The sequence below is a fragment of the Lissotriton vulgaris genome, chromosome 12 (assembly GCF_964263255.1).
Source record: "Lissotriton vulgaris chromosome 12, aLisVul1.2, whole genome shotgun sequence".
Lineage (NCBI taxonomy): Eukaryota > Metazoa > Chordata > Amphibia > Caudata > Salamandridae > Lissotriton > Lissotriton vulgaris.
In genome coordinates, this window is record NC_141700.1 from 133,526,790 (window position 1) to 133,546,885 (window position 20,096).

The following is a 20,096-nucleotide window of genomic DNA, read 5'->3' on the forward strand; positions in this document are numbered from 1 at the left end:
CTGATGACGAGCTCAGCTCGTCATCAGCCACAGTGCTCGTGTGTTGATGACGGGCTGAGCTCGTCATGGCCACGCCTGTTCTTTAGAACGCTCAGCACAGCGGGGGAATTAGCCCCGCGTGAGAGCGTTCTAACGGCCATGACGAGCTCAGCTCGTCATCAGCTCACGAGCATCGTGGCTGATGACGAGCTGAGCCTAGGTGTTTTAGGTCGTGGCCTAAAACACCTAAGTTAAAAGTCTGTGCTTAGCGTAGTGTGCTGCCCGACCGGTATATTGCTGTATTTATCATTGCATCCAGATATTTAATATAACAAGTAACATTACACATACAACAAGCTCAGGACTATTGGCTTTGCCAGTGGTTGCTGGTTGCATAAGATAAAATCAGCAACAACTGTGGCTTCATTGTATATAGTATTGCAAATGCTTCTGTTCTGAAATGCTGAGGTTGTGGAAGAACTTTAACGAGTCTCTTTGAAGTTAAATCACAGGCAGTGAAGGGTGACACTGCTGGAGAGTTAGGATTTTTTTTCTTCACCCTGATGGTAAAAAAGGAGAGCACTGGCAGGACCCGGCCCACTTAAAGCACTGCTTCAGCCTAATTAAAGCATGTACTCCTGTCCGCCAATATGGAGCAAACGCCCCTCTCGGTAGTAGCCTGAAAGCTTTTTTTCAATTTGATCACACCAGGTCAGGCGACAACTGCGCCCTCCAACCAGACCTAAGAAAGGTGTTCAGGTGTGTAACACCAGAAACATCCAGTGGTTGCAATGGAAACACAAACGTGCATGTACTCCTTCATCCTGAGAAGTGCCGGTACTCTCCCACTAAAAGCATTGGAGCAGTGTAGAGAAGCGCCTGCACTGTCCCTCCAAATGAAAGAAGTGCAGGTACTCAGTACCCGATAGTGCCTGCCCAAGTAAAGCGCTGGAAACATGACAGGGGTGATTAAAATCCTTTTTTTATTTTTATTTTTTTACAAACATCTTAAACACTTGTGGGTTCTTCTCAAACTCTTGCAGAAATAGTCTGTTTTTTTCCATCACACACTTTCTCGCAGAGATGAGGGTGAGAGGTTCGTTCGAGGGAGGGGGCGCGTCCTGGCAGATTCAGCGCCCATGGCGCCCTTTACAAGAGAAGCTTCGCCCTCAGTAAATGAAGAGAGAGTACCATGTAGGCGCTATATTAAACACACAACCCCCGATTCACGGCGGAACCCGAATCCTTGCCAACAGCAGGGCTACATACAGTTCACCCGTGCTGCTGAAATGCAGCCAGCACGTCAACTGAACACAGAGCCTCTGGCATAGGGAGGGGGGCGGATTAAAAGATCATGCCAAGCGTATGAAACAAACAAAAATGCATTCCAGCGGTTTGAACGGTCACTAAGGGGGGTTGGCTTTGTGGAAAGTATAAAAGCACTGCCTCCCTCCCATAACACGCTCACTCACACGCATCCCTCCCAATACAGACAGCTTCCTGCAGCGATGGCTTCTCAGTGCGGTAAGTTTCCATTGTTTATCTGCTGTTGCGATGAGTTCCCTTATCCGTACCACCTCTGGGTTACGGCGACGCGTTCCAGGGCTAAGGTTTCTTTCCATAGCGCTTATCGGGGGGTCTGTGGTGCCATCAAAGCAGCAGGCCCGGTCCTAGGATATGTGGGGCCCCGAGCAGAATAGGAACATGTGAGACACCTGGCAGAGGCGGCTAAGGAAAGTGTATTTTTTTTGTTAATTTAAAATTGATTAAAATCACCGCCACCGCACAATCGCATAATTCCAATGGCCCTGCTTAACATGCAGCATTAGATAGGTTCAGAAAATAAAATAGGCCCCTGTAGCAAAATAAAAGGGGCCCCCATTAGTGAGTTAGTTAGCTAGAAAAGTGTGCCATGTTTACAAGCTAGGGCAGTTTTCAACTTGCAAACACATGCTGTATACATTTTTTGTATGGTATGGAAGGACTGCACTGATTTGAGTTTCCTGCAGGCAAAGTTTGCTTTCATATCATAAAAATCAACAGTTAAGACCGGCTCACTTAACCATAAAGCAGGTCAACAACTAGCCAAAATAAAACCGACCTTCATACTGTCCTGACAGCAGGGCTTTAAGCGGGATGAAACAACCTGGGGGGTCTTTCAATGGGGCATGGCTGATGTAATTAATGGCGTAGCTTAAAACATGTAGGCTACATAAATCTGTGCAAAGCATAGGTACCGTGCCGCCCGACTGGTATTTTGCTGCGTCTTTCATTGCCTCCTTATAAATATTACTACAAGTAAAATTACACCTACAACAAGCCATGACTATTGGCTTTGTCAGTGGTTATTAGTTGCATAAGATGAATAAGCAACATCTAGGGCTTCCTTGTATATAATATGGAAAGTGCGTCAGTTGTGACATGATGAGACAGTGAAAGAACTATAAGGAGTCTCACTGAAGTTGCATTAAAGGTAGGGGAGAGTGGCACTGCCGCAGAGTTAAGATTTATTTATTCACTCTGAGGGTGAGGGCAAAAATGGAGAGCGGGCCGTCTCATCACCTGCTTTTCAGAACTTTCATTCATTGTGCAGACACTGGATTAATGTTTTTGCAGGCAAACTTAAGAACACGAATATAGGGCCCCTTTCAATGTCCATTTTAATTTACTACCAGGTCTAAGACTTGAGTGACTCAGCATACTTTAAGCCCTGCTCCATCCACTTTTACATGCTGATTCTGCTCCTCTGCGTGCACCTCGTGTTTCACTTTCACTGCCGTACTCACACCTATCTGCCCCCCCCACTTTATTCGACTTTTCGAACCCCATTCATTCGCCTCTCTGCTCCCGTCGCCATTCTATAGTTAGTTGTGCCTGCTTTTCATTCATACAGGGGCAGGGCGCACTTCACACGCACTTCAAGTACCTGTCTAAAGGGGAGAAGTGTGGCTCACTGGTTAGAGGAGGCAGACCCTGATGCAGAGGTCAGACCCAGGACCAGGGTTCAATCCCCAACGCGGCAGGGCCTTGAGCTCAAAATGTCCATGGACTCGATAATTCTCACCTCGGTGCCTACTCGAATCATGGGTTCACACTCTGCAACTCTGGGCAATAGCTTCCTTAATCTCCACTACGGCCCCACCGCGATGGGATGCCTGGTCTTCTCCTTGGGGATGCCCAGTAGGGGTTATCTTGCAGGGAAAGCCAGGATGGGTTCCCAAAGCAAGCGCTAAGAGACCTGTTGGTGATTTGGTGCTATATAAATCGAAATTAACATAACATGCACTGTCATCAACATGCAGATGCAGCCATTAGGCCCACTGAGAAGGGCCAGCAGAGATTGATGAAATAAAGACAAACATGTAAACTCTCAGGGTCCCCCCGGCCTCGATACTCTGGAGTCCTTAAAGGTGCAAGGCCCCACGGCTGCGAGCAGGCATGGGGCCCTGGGCAGCTCCCCATGCCTAGCACCGGCCCTGCCTCGAAGCGCTGCGAGGTTGACAGAGCTCATGGGTGGAGCGTCTGCATTATTTTATGATAGGTTTGGAATAGTCTATATGCAGAAATGAATATAGGGTTACAGTAAAAGACTTAGATATCAGGGTAAACATTTGCCCGTGAGAGTGTGACTAGCGCCTAGAAGGTCACGTGCATACAGAAGAGATTCGTGTGAAAGCTGTGGGTTTAAATTCAAGCCTGTCCTAGTTACCACGTGCACTTTTGAGGTCCATAAACGCATTCCCGTAGTTTTTGGCAATTTTTACTTCCGATGTTGGGAGTAAACAGTCACCCTGCTCCAAAATAGCATGAAATACTCAGAAAACGCAAGCCCTTTAAAAGAAACCGCACGTTTTCTCTTTGATAAATGTCTACTGTGGACGCTCATGGGGTGGGTGGCCAAGAGCAGAAGGCTGTGCCTCGTCGCTGCAGTGGAAGGGTCAGATTTACAAGCCCCTTGCGTCATTTTTACAACACTGTTGCGTCACTTCTGTGACGCAGCGGTGTTGTAAACAATTTGCCACTATGCAACAGATTTACAATGGGACGCATCCAGTGAGATGCGTTGTCAAGCCCTGCGCTACATTATACCTGCGTCAGGTATAATGTATGCAGGGTGGGCGTTCCTTCGCAAGGAAGCCCCGTAAAAGTGACGCAGTGAAATCTACAAGATTACGTCCCGCTGCGTCAAAACCTTACACCTGCTTGAAGCAGGCGTAAGGAGTGACGCAGCATGTTCAGTATAGGGCGTCCCTGAGCATTGCTGGAGTTGCGTCGCACTTGTGACACGACTCCAGCAATGCACTGCCCTTACGACAAAAGATGCAACACACATCTCACTATCCTTGCGCCACGGTGTGTCACATTGTAAATGAGACGCATCTGTGGTGACGCAAGGGTATTCCTACGTGTCGCATCTTTACTGGTGCATCCCTGCTAATATCTAGGGATGCGGCAGTCCTTGTAAATCTGCCCCGAAATGTTTAGGGCATGGCAGCTGTTTGCAGAGCGCCGCTGGCTGCGTGACCGACGAGGTCCTAGAATGGTTTTTATTAGGATTGGTTACTTTACTGGGGAGTACCAGAGGGCTGTGCAACACTCAGGTAAGATAACTGGTTCTATTGTACAGCGCTCTGACACCTGCGGGTAAAGTCCGCGCTTTATAAAAATGCACTAAATAAATAAACCTGGCGAAGGTTGGAGAAGGCGAGGCACATCGCACGGTGCTCCTCTGGCGCGCCGTGTGAGCGGTATGGTTTTAGCATCTGGGAGGGAGGGGCCTGGAGATGAAAGTACTTATAGCAGTGCGAGCCCCTCATCATGCAAGCTAAGGTATCCCGGACTCCTCACAATGTGTGCCCAGGGGTCCCAAGCTCCTCACAGTGTCTGATCATGAGTCGTAAGCTGCTCACAATGTCTGCCCAGGGGACCCAAGCTCCTCATATTCTCTGCCCAGGGGACCCAAGCTCCTCACAATGTCTGCCCAGGGGTCACAAGCTCCTCACAATTGCCCAGGAGTCCCGAGCTCCTCACAATGTCTGCGCCGGGGTCCCAAGCTCCTCACAATGCCTGCCCAGGAGTCCCGAGCTCACTGCAATGTCTGCTCATGCGTCATGAGCTCACTGCAATATCTGTCCAGGGGTCCCAAGCTTCTCACAATGTCTGCCCATGAGTCCAAAGCTCCTCACAATGTCTGTCCAGGGGCCCAAACTCCTCACAATGTCTGCCCAGGGGTCGAAGCTCCTCACAGTGTCTGCCCGGGAGTCCTAATCTCCTCACAGTGTCTGCCCAGGGGTCCAAAGCTCCTCACAATGTCTGCGCAGGGGTTGAAGCTCCTCACAATGTCTGCCCATGAGTCGTAAGCTCCTCATAGTGTCTGCCCAGGTGTCAAAGCTCCTCACAGTGTCTGCCCGGGAGTCCTGAGCTCCTCACAATGTCTGCCCATGGGTCCCAAGCTCCTCACAAAGTTTGTCCAGGAGTTGGAATCTCACTGCACTGTCTGCCCATGAGTCATAAGCTCTTCCAGTGTCTGCCCATGGGTTAGGTGCTGTTCACACCATCCATGTGCTGAAAGACCCTCACACTGCCTCATTCTCCTCAAGCCCTCAGCACTGAGTCCCAAACTCCTCACACAGTCTATGCATGAGCCCCAAACTTATAAAGCCGTCTATATTAATATCCGAACTCCTCATGCTGTCTCTTCGTGACCCCCACAGTACCTCTCCATGAGCACCCCCACAGCACAGCATCTCTCCATGAGCACCCCAAAACCTCTTGAGTTCCGTCGTGCCCCTCACAGTATCTCTCCACGACCCCCACACTTCTCATGCTGTGCCCCTAGCGCCTCACATTGTCCGTCCATGCACCCGGACCCTAATACACTCCTTATGCCTTTAGCTGCTTAGCACCCCCAGGAGTCCTAATGTCTTCACACAGTGAAAGCACCCAAGATCCACACACCATCAATGGGTCCAAGCCCGCGTACACAGATGAGGGCAATCAACCAAGCTACAACCACACTCACTGGGGACATGTCTGCCTGCTGCTCCTGCGATAGATCCCTTGCAGGCATGGTTTCCACTTTCTGCCACAAAACAGCCTCAGAGGTTGAGTGCTTTCCTACTGGCAGCTGTCCTGCTTCTGTGCTCAAGTCCCATAAACCCCTCTTCACTGTAGAGCGACCAACCCCAAAATATGCAACCCCCTCCCATTGACGAGGTGCTCGTAGTATTTGCAGAGATCAGGCCTCTGAAAGCAGGAACTTGCACGGTGCACCCCATTATTGATAGGCCAGCAGCCATCAATCATGGCTCAGGGGTATCTGTAACCAAATACACTTAAACCTTCTAACATCACATACAGAAATGACAAATATTATGTAATTTTCAGAACCTATAAAGACACACCAATAACTTGTCAGGGCTCCCTTACTCAATGGAGTCTGGATCATATAGATAACACAAACAAGCACTGGTAAGGTCAATAGCTCTAGGCTTGGTGGCCAGTCTTTTGCTGTTGTCAATGCTTGTTTTGCCATGGGTTTTGCAAAACGTTTAACAGGCCAGCTGCTAGACCTCATCAATCATTAAAAAAACGTGGCTAAAAGCAAAAATATTTTTGGTCTCAAAATTGCCCATTGGCACTGAAGGGAACTACTTCATCACTGTAAGTATTGAACCGCTCCTTGAGAAAGGGCGGAAATGCGTCACTTGCAGAACTTGGCCAATGGCTGAAGTGGGCTGACCCCTTACCCAATGCTGTTTGCTATGATGGGTGGATACAAAATGTGAAGGACACAGCATCAGAGCAACAGAAGTAGAGGGCTGGCTTAAAGCCCCTATATGTGTTTTGTTAGTATAATTTTAGTATATTCAAAAGCTCTTGGCTAACACCAGGCCTAAAAATGCAGCACAAACACTGCACTAGAATTACTAATCAAGTAATACACAACAAATACCGTCCCAATTTTGTAACCAGTAGTGAGTAAATTATAACATTTTGGTGCATTGATCTATCTATGACTAAATTCTACTGGAATGTAATGTAAAAATGCATCAGTGTACAATTTAACCAAGTACTATTTGAATTTCTCGTTCTTGAAAGTAGAAAATAAATACAATTTGCAAATGCTCATGTTTGATATAGTGCTTAGTATTGCTATGAACTCTTTGCAAAGTGATCAGGAGGTTTCCAGTAAAGCAGGATGATGCTCTAACAGGCAAAATGGCCTCCCATGAATTGCACAGTGCCTAGAACTCTGTTGTTTAGGGTCACACTTGGCATGTTGAAGACCCAGAGCCGAACCCATGAATCCTCCCAAAGTAACCACATTCATCATATGCATGGAAGTTCCAAATTTCAAGTCTTTAGTCTTGTTCGGCTTTGCATATTTGCCCTTTGGAAAGCAAACAGTGGCAAGGAATACAAGTGGGCATTAAGTAAGCAGATCTTTTTTGCTGCTAGGGCAGGGCGTGGAGACTATCAGCCTGATTCATCAAGCCGAAATCGGCTCGCAAAGGGCCAGATTCTGAGAATCTGGCCCTTTGCGAGCGCTATTTTTGCATTTGGGATTCATCATCCCAAATGCAAAAATCGGTAATAGTGATTTCGCAATTTTGCGAGGAATTACATTTAAGGAATCTCTATTTGAGATTCCTTAAATGCAATTCATCATCCATTTAAAAATTGGGAATTCGCAATTTCGGCCCGCTATTTACCGCGAGGTCAAACCTCGTGGTAAATAGCGAAAACTTAGAAAAATGCTTTTAAAAGCATTTTTCTAAGTTGCATGTTTTACACACACATGTCCTTTGGACATGTGTGTGCGCAACACCTGTTTCACTTTGCATTTAAGGGGTGCTACAGGGTGTCCTTTGGACACCCCTGGCACCCTTAAAATCGCTATCTTATTTGCGATTAGCTAATTGCTAATCGCAAATAAGGAATACTCCCCATTCATTCCTATGGGCCTTTTGGCCCATAGGAATGAATGGGGAGTTATTCCTTATTTGGGATTAGCAATTTGCTAATCGCAAATAAGGATTGTGTAGGAATCGCAATTCTTTTTGCGATTCCTACATGAATTCCGTTTTGCGAGTCTGTAATAGCGATTCCTTATGAATCGCTATTATAGACTCGCAAAACGGGTCTATGATGAATCAGGCTGTTAGGCCCTTTGCCAACCCTGGCAGTAAATATGACAGGAAGTTGTGTCTTCTTGCCAAGAATCCAGACACAAAGCGGATGTTCTTGGCCGAAGAACCTCCCACAGTGCCTTGCAACTTTCTGTAAGTTTCAAGGAGTTTCTTTTAGTCTCTTCGACTTGCCATCGCGTACACTTTTGCAGTTTTCGAAGCTTCTCTAAATGAAGCAGGTCTTGATGTGGTCATGGGGGGAATCGAAGGAAGAACCTTCAGGGTGTGGTGGTACTTTCTTTGCATTTGCTCTGTTCTGTCATGAGACTGTTCTATGGGTGAGCATTGAAGCAAAGAATCTAGGGATCAAGATGTTTCACCAAGCAGTGCCTCACTGGCGTCCCTTGAACCTGAAATTAACATTAAAAAACGCGAATGAGGGGCAGAAACTCATCATTAACAACAAAAGCGCAGAATAGCCACATGATATGTAGTATGCTGAGTGACCAAGCTGTACTAGGTTTGAGCAAAAGGAGCCCTGAAAGAGCAACCGGGAGGTCTAAATGGACAAGGAACATTTTGAATGACTATTTGTTACTCTGAATGACAACTCAGAATTGTGAGTGACCAGTCAGAAGATCAGTGACTGGGAAGAAGAACGCTGAGTGATCCATCTGAGCATTGAATTTGCAAATAGAACTTTCAATCTGATCTCTAAATCAATAATGGGTGATCAGAACGAAAACTCAAAAATCTGAATCATTAACTGGAACTCTGAATCTCCAAGCAGAACACAGAATGACCAATCAATGCTTTGAAAGATCAATTATAATGAGTAACTCTATGCCCCAGTCACAATATGAACTCTACATTAAACAATCAGAGTTCAAAATGATTATTCAGAGCATTGATTGACGAATCAGAGGGTTGCATCAAAACTAGGACTGACTAAACGCAACTCTGCATTGCTGGGTGACCAACCAGAATTCTAAACCCAAAATCCGGAATACATATGGCTATCTGAATGCTTCTGAAATAGTAGTTTTCGCAATACACTGAATCATGGATTTCTTCCCCACCCCGTCTTGATGCAAAAACAAGTTTGCGGTCTGTGAAGACACGCAGTCGCATATGCTTTGTCTGCAAGGGGTTAAGAGCAGCAATAGAAACAGAAGAACTGAAACAACTCGGCCTCCTTTGCATTGAATGGTCCTGTGCCACATAGACAGGAGGATTAAGAAATGAGGCAATGGTTAGAAAGTTAAACAACTCCGAGAAACTTTAATATTGTTGAAAAATAAAGCAGTTCAACGGCATGGTGGCAGAGTTTTTTTTAAATTTTACACTGAAAACACAACTTCGAATTAAATACCAGCCTGCTCACTGCTCACACCCACCCAGTTACTGCAGCAACCCCTTTCCACCCTTCCTGTCACGTCTACAACACTTACAAAATGCACATACTATGTGTGCTAAAGTTTAGGAATATATGTTCTAATTTCAGGGCAATTTGGATAAATTTTATTTTTGCTCGATAACTATGAAAAAAACATAATAAAAAATTCAAGCACTATACGTTTATCAAAAATGCTGCAGTTTCAAATTTTTCTCACTACATCCTAATTGTTCCTTCACTTTTGAGTTCTCTTTCTCCGTCACCGCTGACGCTATCTTGTACTCAGAAGCTTGTATTTTGCTCAATTTCTGACATGAAAATGACTCTAAACACACTTATTTTAGTTCCAAGAGTGATAATTCACATCAAACAGTCACTTACAGTCAAAAGATTAAACAATCAAGAAATTCACTATTACTGACCATCTGGAGAAAGTGCCTAAGGTCCGGAGTCATCGCTGTTTATCAGAAAATTGATTTTTGATTGTACAGAAATGATTCAAAAAGTCAATTGTATGTCGCCTCATGTCGAATAACCACTTTTTATGGCCTCACAGTGACCAAAATGTAAATTTTTACAGACTTTTCCACCTACTCAGAAGCTTGTATTTTAGCCAATTTCGAGAATGAAAATGACTCTAAACACACTTATTTTAGTTCAAAAAGTGATAATTCACTTGCAATAGTCATTTATAGTCAAAAGATTAAACATTACAAAATCACCATTCCTGAACATCTGGAGAAAGTTTGATAGGTCAGGGGTCATCGTTTTTCATCAGAAAATTTAGTTTTTGGACTGTACAAAAAATATTTAAAATGTCTATTGTATCACACCTCATGTTGAATAACCCCTTTATAAGGACTCACATTGAACACAATTGCAATTTTTATAGACTTTTCTTCAAGAATGAAAATTACTCTAAACACACTTATTTTAGTTCCAAAAGTGATGATTCCCTACAACAGGCATTTACAGTCAAAAGATTAAACATTAAAAAATCACCCTTACTGAGCATTCGGAGAATGTTCGTCAGGTCTGGACATCGATTTTCATGAGAAAAATGATTTTTTTGGACTGTACAAAAAATGATTTAAAATGTCTATTGTATCATGCCTCATGTTAAATAACCACTTCATAAGGCCTCACATTGAACAAGATTGCCATATTCATAGACTTTTCTTCCTACTCAGAAGCTTGTATTTTTGCCCAATTTTGAGCATGAAAATGACTTTAAACACACATATTTGTTGTCAGGCTAGTGATTTGATAATACCTTTGGGCAGTGTAGGCCTAATGTAGGCATGCAGCATAACAGCATAACATGACACCACACACATATATATATATATATCAAGCTCCTGGTTGACATACGCAGTTTGGAAAGCACCCGAGCAGCTGCGTAAGGCTCAACCTGTTCCTTGAATCACTGGTACAGGCAGCATCCGCCTGCAAGCAGAAATAAATGCAAATCACTTTTTTGCCTGACGCGTTTCGTTTATTCACTTCTTCACTTCCAATATATATATATAAAAAAATTGGAGGTTAAAAATGAATTTGGTACCCTTATCTTGATTAGTGGGGCAGTACACAGAACCTAATAGGGTCAGCAGTGATTTAGTAGGGCTCACAGGAGCCAAAAGGTTAAGAACACCTGCCTCTGAACATCATTAACATCAATTGTCTCTTCTGAACTTTAGAGACCAGAAGAAAGTGATGAGGTTTCTCTGTTTCCTCTTCTGTTTTACAGACAAAATGAATCTGGAAGCTTTGATGTGCACAATGATTGAAAAGTTCAATAAATACGCAGGAGAAGATAAGGACAGCAGCACGCTGAGCCAGCCTGAACTCATCAAGATGGCCAAGGCGGAGTTTCCCACACTCTGCGTAAGTAAATGGCGTAAGCAATGGGGGGGAGGAGGGTGTTAAAGTAGATAGTGTTGAAAGCTTGCGACTTATTAGGTTTGCAAAGCCTCCTAACCTACGGACACGCTGCGCTATCCCCATGACCTTACCAACATGTGCATGCAGTAACGCAGACCAAGTCATCTCTGGTGCTCTAAGGCCACTGTGCAATGAGAGGCCCAAAGCATTTCCTTTGCAGAGGGGCCATGCAATTGTAAACGTGTCATAAGTAGCATGATGGTTGAGCACAAATCATCAAGTGATCGGTACTGACACCAATTATGATTATGACCCGGATGTTACTCTTCTACGGAGGTAGCCTGGTGGTCCTGCCTCCTGTCAGGGCGGTTTTGTCGCTGGTGGCGCCCGGTGCGGTAATCACTTTTGGCACCCCCACACCCAAGGACTGCCTCCTAGGATTCTCTCATAACCATGTACAAATCTTCCTCTCATCTATCCAATCATAAGATATTGCTAAACACAGTGCCCCCCTTAAGGTCACAGCGCCTACTCCACAGGTCAGTGCCCAGTACGGCTGCACCGGTTGCTCTGCCCTAAGGCCGGCCCTGTCTCCTGTAGCCCTGGGGCCCTCCTTGCAAGACCTGTCAGTCATGGCTGTTAGTACCATGTGTGACCTGAAGGGTCCCTTCTTCTCTTTTTCCCAGTGTCCCTGCCCCTTGCTATCCTCCAAAAACCCTTGGCTGAAGGAAGCACCTGACATCCCGCTTAAGGCCCTGGAGTTGTTACAATCTCCCTGATGGCTCGTATATCCACCAAGCAGCTACGCCAGCAGAAACGTAAACAGATTTTATTACTTCTTTTACCCATATGGTCATAACGTTCACACAGGGGAGTCTGGCATCTCCCCGAAAAGCGTCCTTATATTGACTGCTTTTGATCCCAGACACCATTCAAATATTACTGGTTATTCACTTCTGCATCTTTTTATGTAGAAGATGGGGCCTTTGTGCGTTTCTTCTGCCTTTATTTCCTGCTTCCCTTCTGTTTTTGTAAGATACTGGGGGTGATATTTCCAAGAAAATGCCGGAGCGCTGTGTTACGTCAAATTTGCCAATGCCGCTCTCCGACACTTTTGAAACCCAGGGATGCGCAGTATTTATAAAAATACAGCTCACCCCACGGTTCCCCTAGCGCTGGCACTAAAAAGGTAGCGCAAGCACAGGCGCCCTGCCGCCATGTTGCAAGGGTGCCTGCACTGCAGGTGCGATTGTTTATGAGCAGGAAGTGACACCTTCCTGCACATAAACAATCTTTAAAGGCGATTTGCTCTTTCTATGCGTGCAGCACAGATGGAAAGAGCAAAAAACGGGGAGAAATTAATAGTTTATCCTCGTATCGTCTTCCTAAGAGCAGGTATTTCCTGACATTAGTTTTTGGTGCTGCCACACCCTTGTAAACCTGGGGCAGCTTCAAAAAGCAATGGGTGTTGCAGTGGAATACCAAAGCAACACCCTCAGCCCACCCCTTTACTGCAGCGGTAAGGGACATATTTACAAGGTGGCATTAAGCCAGGTTGTGGCTTAGAGCTACCCTGTAAATATGGAGATTGGCGCAACTCCACTGGAGCGTCAAAAAAAAGTGACGCTCAGGTCGCGATAGGGACTTGGAAATAAGCCCCTGGGAGTCTGATTTATAAACGGTCTCCACACTCGTGGCGGTTGCCCTGCAGTTGTGGGGGTGTCTCCACGCTCTGGGCCAGAGCCTGACATTTGACCTCTGTCTTTGAACGCACAGCAAATGTGACAAGGTAAGAACAAAATGTAAAGGCCTGTTCACGAAATGCGAGGACTTGTGGAAGAATACAAGGAGACACCCTTGCACCACAGTGCAAAGGTGTCTGCGTGCAGGGGAAGTTGGATTATGTTCAGGAAGGTGTCCCTTCCTGCACATAAACAATCTTTAAATGCTGTTTCAATACTTCTATGTGTGCTGCTTAATGCAGCACCCATAGAAGTTGAAAAACAGCATTTAAAAAACTATATAGTTTATGTGTAGGAAAGGGGACCTTCCGGCACATAAACAATCATAGACAACTTTCTGTTTCTATGTGTGCTGCCCAAGGCAGCACACATGGAAACAGCAAAAACTAGGAGAACTAAAGCATTTATACTCGTATCGCCTGTTTAAGACCAGGTTTTTCCTGGTCTTAATTTTGGCGGTGCCTCTTATTTACGCTGCCCTTGTAAATAGGAGGCAGCATCAAAATGAATGGGTGTTGTGGTGAAATGCCCACCACAACACGGGGAACAGCCTTTACAATGCGGGTATTACCACGCGCTACCATTACAACGCTGCTATTCCAGCGCAAATCGTTACAACGACTTGCGCTGGAGGGCGCTGTTGGTTAGGGAATAGTTTAATTTTCTATTTCAACACCTTCCCTACTGTAATGTGGGCTGGAGTTGGAATAGAAAATGAAACTATTCCACTATCCAGCGATTACAGCGCAAATCGTTGTAACGACTTGCGTTGTAAAAACAGCGGTGTAATGGCACGCGTGGTAAAAGCCCGCGTTGTAATGCCATACAACCCCACAACACCCATTGCCCTTTCCTATCACGCTAACTACAGCGTGAAAGGGTGCCTTATTTACAAGGCGCTGTTAAGCCAGGTTTAGTGACTTTGTGGTGGCGATAGGGTCTTGTAAATATGTCCCTAAGACATGCTGGGCAGCCTAAAACAAATAAAGTCAGCAAATAGATAGCCAGAAAAAGTGAGTTACAAACTGCAGAGGCAATGGTAAGCAATGGGTGAAATGCATTCCCAGGGAAGCTTTCATAATGGCCAGAGGAAGTCTTTTCACGACCATACAGCTGCTCTGTCTGGTAGGCTTCAACCTATAAAACCATCAGCTAATTTTATTTCTTCTAGTACTGTGAAGCAAGCGAACTCTCTCAATACAGTGCACATTGTTTACTGTTTACTCAAAGGCACAAATATATTTTATATGCTTTCTTCTCGTTCACAGAAAATGGACAAAAGTGGCGATATACTGAAAGGCATTTGCGGGAAAATGGACCTCGATGGCGATCATCTTGTGAAATTCGATGAGTTCGGCATATTCCTGGTCTCCATCGCAGGCATACTGAGAGAATCCGGATGCAAAAAATAATTTTAAAAAGCAGCAAGAGCTGAACGTGCATTTGTAATAAATTTTTTACCAATGGGTTCTGTCTCTGCACCATTTAATTCTGTCCCTCGGCCGCACCTATTGTTCTGAAAGCTCTTGAGATGGCTCATATGGTGCATAATTTGAGCAGGAGATGCCAGTAAGATGGGAAACAGAAACAGAGAGAGAGAAACAGAGAGCAAGGATGATAACTAAAACCTGGAAGAGTGAGATGAAGAGACAGCAAGTGGAGGGAGGTGAAACGAAGAGGGAGGATATGGAATTAGGACTATGCAGCACCAGTATGAGGGATCCTTTGAAAGAAGCTGCACCCCACTTCAGTTATCATTATTGTTATTTCTTACAAATTAAGGGCTGCTGATGGTCTGTTCAAGGATGACCCAAGAATAATCTCCAAGGTGGAACTAAGGGAATATTAATTTGAGATCCAACCCGCTGCAAAAGCCAGCTTGGTGCCAGGATCTTCTGATTCTATTGCATTCCACTTGATACTTTGCAAGGCTTTATTTAATTACCTTGAGTAGAACGTTGACTCTCCAGATTACCCTGTATTATTGTTTTTCCTCTCTTCAGGGTCATCAAATGAGAGTGGGATAGATCACATTTGGGGTAGTCAGTGATCTACAAATAGGGTGCCCTCTGCCCACCTGACCACCATGTAAAAATTGCCTATGCTTTTAGACATGCTTGAGCAACATGGACTACATCAGCTAAAATGACGTTAGTAGCCATTTTATGCAGGATTACCACTAGAGCCCATTCCAGTGGAACCGGAGGATTTAGCAAGAGCAGCGTCATAAATGTTAATATACACACATGTCCACAGCTCAAATTAACTCATATTTTTCTATACTAATCCACCACTAATAATTTTGGGTTCTATATAAGTGCTATATAAATATAAATTACAATACAATAGGTGTGTCTACTTGAGTACACCTCCACCAGCAAGTGTCCTCGGTAACCATGAAAATACTATCAGCTAGAAGGTTCCCCAAACTGAGCATTACTATGCACTCAACTAGTTCCTTTGAATATATTTTGGCATGCAGTTATTTTGTCTTCAAACAATAGGTCATCAGTTTCTGAAAATACTAACAATTTCCTACCACCTAAAGACCGAAAAACTGTTACATAGGGAGAAAGGAGGGACCTGCAAGGTTGAAATAAATGGGAAGGGCAGTGGATTAAAGAGGCCTGAGGTGGATTGAAGACTGCTCAGCCTTGGTTTTTGGCACAATGACATTTAATATCGTCGGCCACAGGCTAAGCACTGAGGGGCACATTTACAAGAACTGATGCATCTCAGCATATTAGTTGATGGGTGGGTGGATATGACTACCAGCAGTGGCCAACAGTATGGGAGTGGGTGCAGAGGACTCCGAGCAGTACCCAGACATATGAGGGGTGGGTGGATATGACTCCCAGCAGTGCCCAGACATATGAGGGGTGGGTGGATGTGACTCCCAGCAGTGCCCAGACATATTAAGGTTGGGCGGATATGACAACAGCAGTGGCCAACAGTATGGGGGTGGGTGCAGAGGACTCCCAGCAGTGCCCAGACATATGAGGGGTGGGTGGATATGACTATCAACAGTGGCCAACAGTATGGGGGTGGGTGCATAGGACTCCCAGCAGTGCCCAGACATATGAGGGGTGGGTGGATATGATTCCCAGCAGTGCCCAGACATATGAGGGGTGGGTGGATATGACTACCATCAGTGCCCAGACACATGAGGGGTGGGTGGATATGACTCCCAGCAGTGCCCAGACATATGAGGGTTGGGTGGATATGACTACAAGCAGTGGCCAACAGTATGGGGGTGGGTGCAGAGGACTCCCAGCAGTGCCCAGACATATGAGGGGTGGGTGGATATGACTCCCAGCAGTGCCCAGACATATGAGGGGTGGGTGGATATGACTACCAGCAGTGGCCAACAGTATGGGGGTGGGTGCAGAGGACTCCCAGCAGTGCCCATGATTGGTGGGTGGATATGACTACCAGCAGTGCTCAGATATATGGGGGTACATCATCATCAGCATACCACAACTACATGGGGGTATCTGCACAATACTAACTTGTGACTATAATGATCGTGCCATAGCAACACATCACTTACAGCAGTGTCCCACTCCCTGGATGATGGATTACTGTCACACACTGCGTGACACACCACATGTGGGTGTGATGTCAAATTCCACATGCATACCCACCCATGGAGGCTGCAGGCGAAATACACACCCTACCATCATGACACAATAGTATATAGTGATGTAACAGCCTACCAAACAAATAGAGCGAAAGGGAACACACACTGTCACGCACATCCCAGGACTGATATGAATGTCCAGGTGGTGGACAGACCACCAGGATGTAGTCTCTCATGGAAGGAATAGGGTTGAAACCTTATAGATACAGTGCACAAAATTGTGAGTCATGTTCCCAAATACCCTGCATAACAATTCCCAACATAGGTGTAGGCTGTGATTACACACATGCATAGTGGTGAAAAGGGTGAATGTGTCTATCAAGGCATTTGTACATACTCAAAACACAAGTACAGTGAGTTGCAAGCATGGCACAGACGAATGAGCAGTAGAAATTTATGAGCAGGCATGGCCATTGTTGAAGGGAACCGTCACCAAAATAGGAAATGTGCACACATGTCAGGACAACAATTGTGCAACTGTCTGCAGTGAAGATGTCAGGTGCCAAAGAGGAAGGAACACACATTGGGACAATGTCTCTAGCCAAAATGAACACACACAACCAATGATTAATTGCAGAGACATCGTGATGGCACACAGATACCATGGTCCACCTCATGACCATCAACAAAAAACATCTTTCAGAACCCCAAAACATTACCATGACACCAACTCCAGGCCCCTCATCACCAACATCAAGTACCTGAAATGCAATGGTGTTGAATGTAAAATAAAAGGCCTTATTCAGCTGGAAAAAATAAGATGTCCAAAAATGAGTCCTTCCTGAAATAAGGCCAATGGCCAGTCCACACAAATGTCCTTGTAGGGGGACTTTGGGTAGGCCGTCTACCCCTAACTTGCCTGCACATGGAGTAGCTAATGAGATGTTGACCCTTAGGGGGCATCATCGGGGGCAGGACCAGGCACTGCAGGGACAGGAGTGGGAAGGGTAGGTGTGGTGGGTGCAGGGGTGGACGTATCCTCCTCAGTGGCTTGTGCAGCGCCAAAGGCGGACAGATACTCTGCGCTGCACACTGCTGCCAGTTCGTCCAGACCAACCCCTGCATCCGAGGACACTATGGGAGTGGAGGGAGAGGGCTGTGAGGGTTGCGGACTGTGACTCTGGCTGCGTGTTTGCGTGTGCGTGTGCATAGGACAGGTATGGGAGAGGGGAGTGTGGATGGGTCCGAAGGAGGGGGGGACGGACCGCTGAAGGAGGGAAACTGCTGCCGTCAGTGATGAGTCCATGGACTGCATAATCCGACATTGGTCAGACATCGTTGCTGACATGCCCTCCATGAAAGACAACAACTGTGTCAAGATTTGTGTGTGAGCATGGAGGACATTCAGCATCGATGTCTGACCAACCTGTAACTGGCAGAGTAAGTCCACAGACTCCGCACTGAGGGCAGCAGGGGTGACAGGGGCAGGGGCTGCGGTGCCGGGGCTGAAGGAGACATGGGGGGCTGCACGGACAGAAGGGACGGGAGCAACTGGGAGGGTGGAGATGGTGCTGGAGGGGGCGGGGATAGACTCGGTGCTGCTGCCCGGTGTTGCTGCAAATTCCCCCTCCTCCTGGGAGTCAGAATCGGATCCATCGGCGCGGTAAGATGTTTCGCATTCCAACAGGTTCGCAGACTGACTCCCCTCACCCTCCGTGCAACTGGCTCCCTCTGACTCCTCCACGCGGTGGCACCGTGGCTGGGTCCCTCCTCCTGGTCCGTGCAGCTGTCTCCTCCAGTTTCGGGTGATGATGCTGTGGGCAAGGAGAAGAAACAGAAATGCATCCGTCACCTGTACACATCTGACACATGATCACAAAATCAATAGGTCACACTGCAAATCATGCCATGTATCATGACTTACAGCCAGATAACTCTGCACATATTTGAGCCTTGTACTGCCCAGTTGGTATAGACACAATGCTACTTGGACACAATGATCCAAAGAACACACCAGGCCACCACTTGAATGAGAAATACACAGAGAAGCTAGTGTTTGTTTACAGGAGAGCAGATCAATACAATGAAGTGATGCCACCTCTTGTTCACCAAGAAAGAAACAGTAGTGGTGCCCCTCAGGGCAAACTAAACAACCTCACTCCCCAAGGTGTCACCACACTCAGAGCCCTGTAAGTACATTGGCCAAAAATTTAATTTTAATAAATGTTGCCACCTTGGGACTCACAAAACCTTACACAATCTACATGTATTGAATTCGCCTTTTTGAGAAAAGAACACTTATGTGCCTGCATGAAAGATGTCTCACAAGGAAATGCACACTAAAAAACATTTCCACATTCATTGAAAAAGCTGGCACCCTTCTAAATAAGTGGCATCCCCATGGGCACTCAATCTTACCTCAATGTAAAATGAGGGTTCTCCACACAAATTTCATTTGCAAAATTTTCCATATTTTATTCACATGACGTTTCTTCAAAAACTTTCATTATATTTATGTATGTACTTCTACTGTCCAATCATTTCTTTGTTCGACATGTGGCATTATTTAAAGCCAATGCATTTCGGGCATATAATGATGCCCTTCATTAGGGAACAATACTGTTCATAACTCGTAACGCAACTTCATCACCCTTTCGTCGGCTCCGAAATTTGTGTGGAGAACCCTCATTTTACATTGAGGAAAGATTGAGTGCCCATGGGGATGCCACTAATGTCACATTAGGAGCACGGTTTTCAGTACAATTTCAGCGTCTCAGGACGTCAGACGCTTCCTGTGGAGCACCAAAAAAATGGAAAAAACTATTTACAAAGGATTAGACAATTTAATAAAGGCAGTGCACCGGCCTCAACATATCTACTTTAACCCTTCTAAATAAAACGCTGTTAGAAACAAATGGCCTTGGAGATTGTCCATATACATGGGCCAACGGAGGTCTTGATGTCTTGAGACTCCTTAGTTTGTATAATCGACAACAGAGGACTTTCGAAACCCCAAGACCACTGTGGGAACATGTATATGGAGATCAAGGCACACCATTTATCGCTACCACTGGCCTCTTTGAAAAGGTGCCAGCATCTTACATGAAAGTGGAAATGTCGTTTTGTGTGCACTACCTTGTGAGACATCTATCATGCTGGCACATAAGTGTTATTTACACAAATCATCATATTAACACATTCTAAACATGAACAACTTTTAAAAAGTGTTGTGAGTGCCAAGGTACTATCATTTATGCGACACAACTTCAAATATGTCAGTCCTCACATGGGCATCCATTCCCTGATGACACAGTTGCTTGCACGTAAAACATACAGGCTGTCATGTGGAGTGGCACACATGTCCCAACTCAGGACAATGCTTAAGC

The 20,096-nt window shown here is 45.7% G+C and overlaps 1 protein-coding gene across 1 annotated transcript; it reads left to right on the top strand.

Moving 5' to 3' along the window:
- Positions 1–1,396: 1,396 nt before the first annotated feature.
- On the top strand, positions 1,397–14,597 carry LOC147673647 (protein S100-G-like). The gene is made up of 3 exons (XM_086947585.1): positions 1,397–1,503; positions 11,255–11,391; positions 14,399–14,597. Exons 1-3 carry the CDS (start codon positions 1,488–1,490, stop codon positions 14,540–14,542), a joined length of 297 nt encoding a protein of 98 aa, XP_086803711.1. The 5' UTR covers positions 1,397–1,487; the 3' UTR covers positions 14,543–14,597.
- The last annotated feature ends 5,499 nt before the right edge of the window (positions 14,598–20,096 follow it).

Bases quoted from the DNA above. Each gene is read 5' to 3' on its own strand.
- LOC147673647 (XM_086947585.1), top strand. The intron at 11,392-14,398 runs GTAAGTAAATGG...TCTCGTTCACAG, and splicing joins CGGAGTTTCCCACACTCTGC to AAAATGGACAAAAGTGGCGA.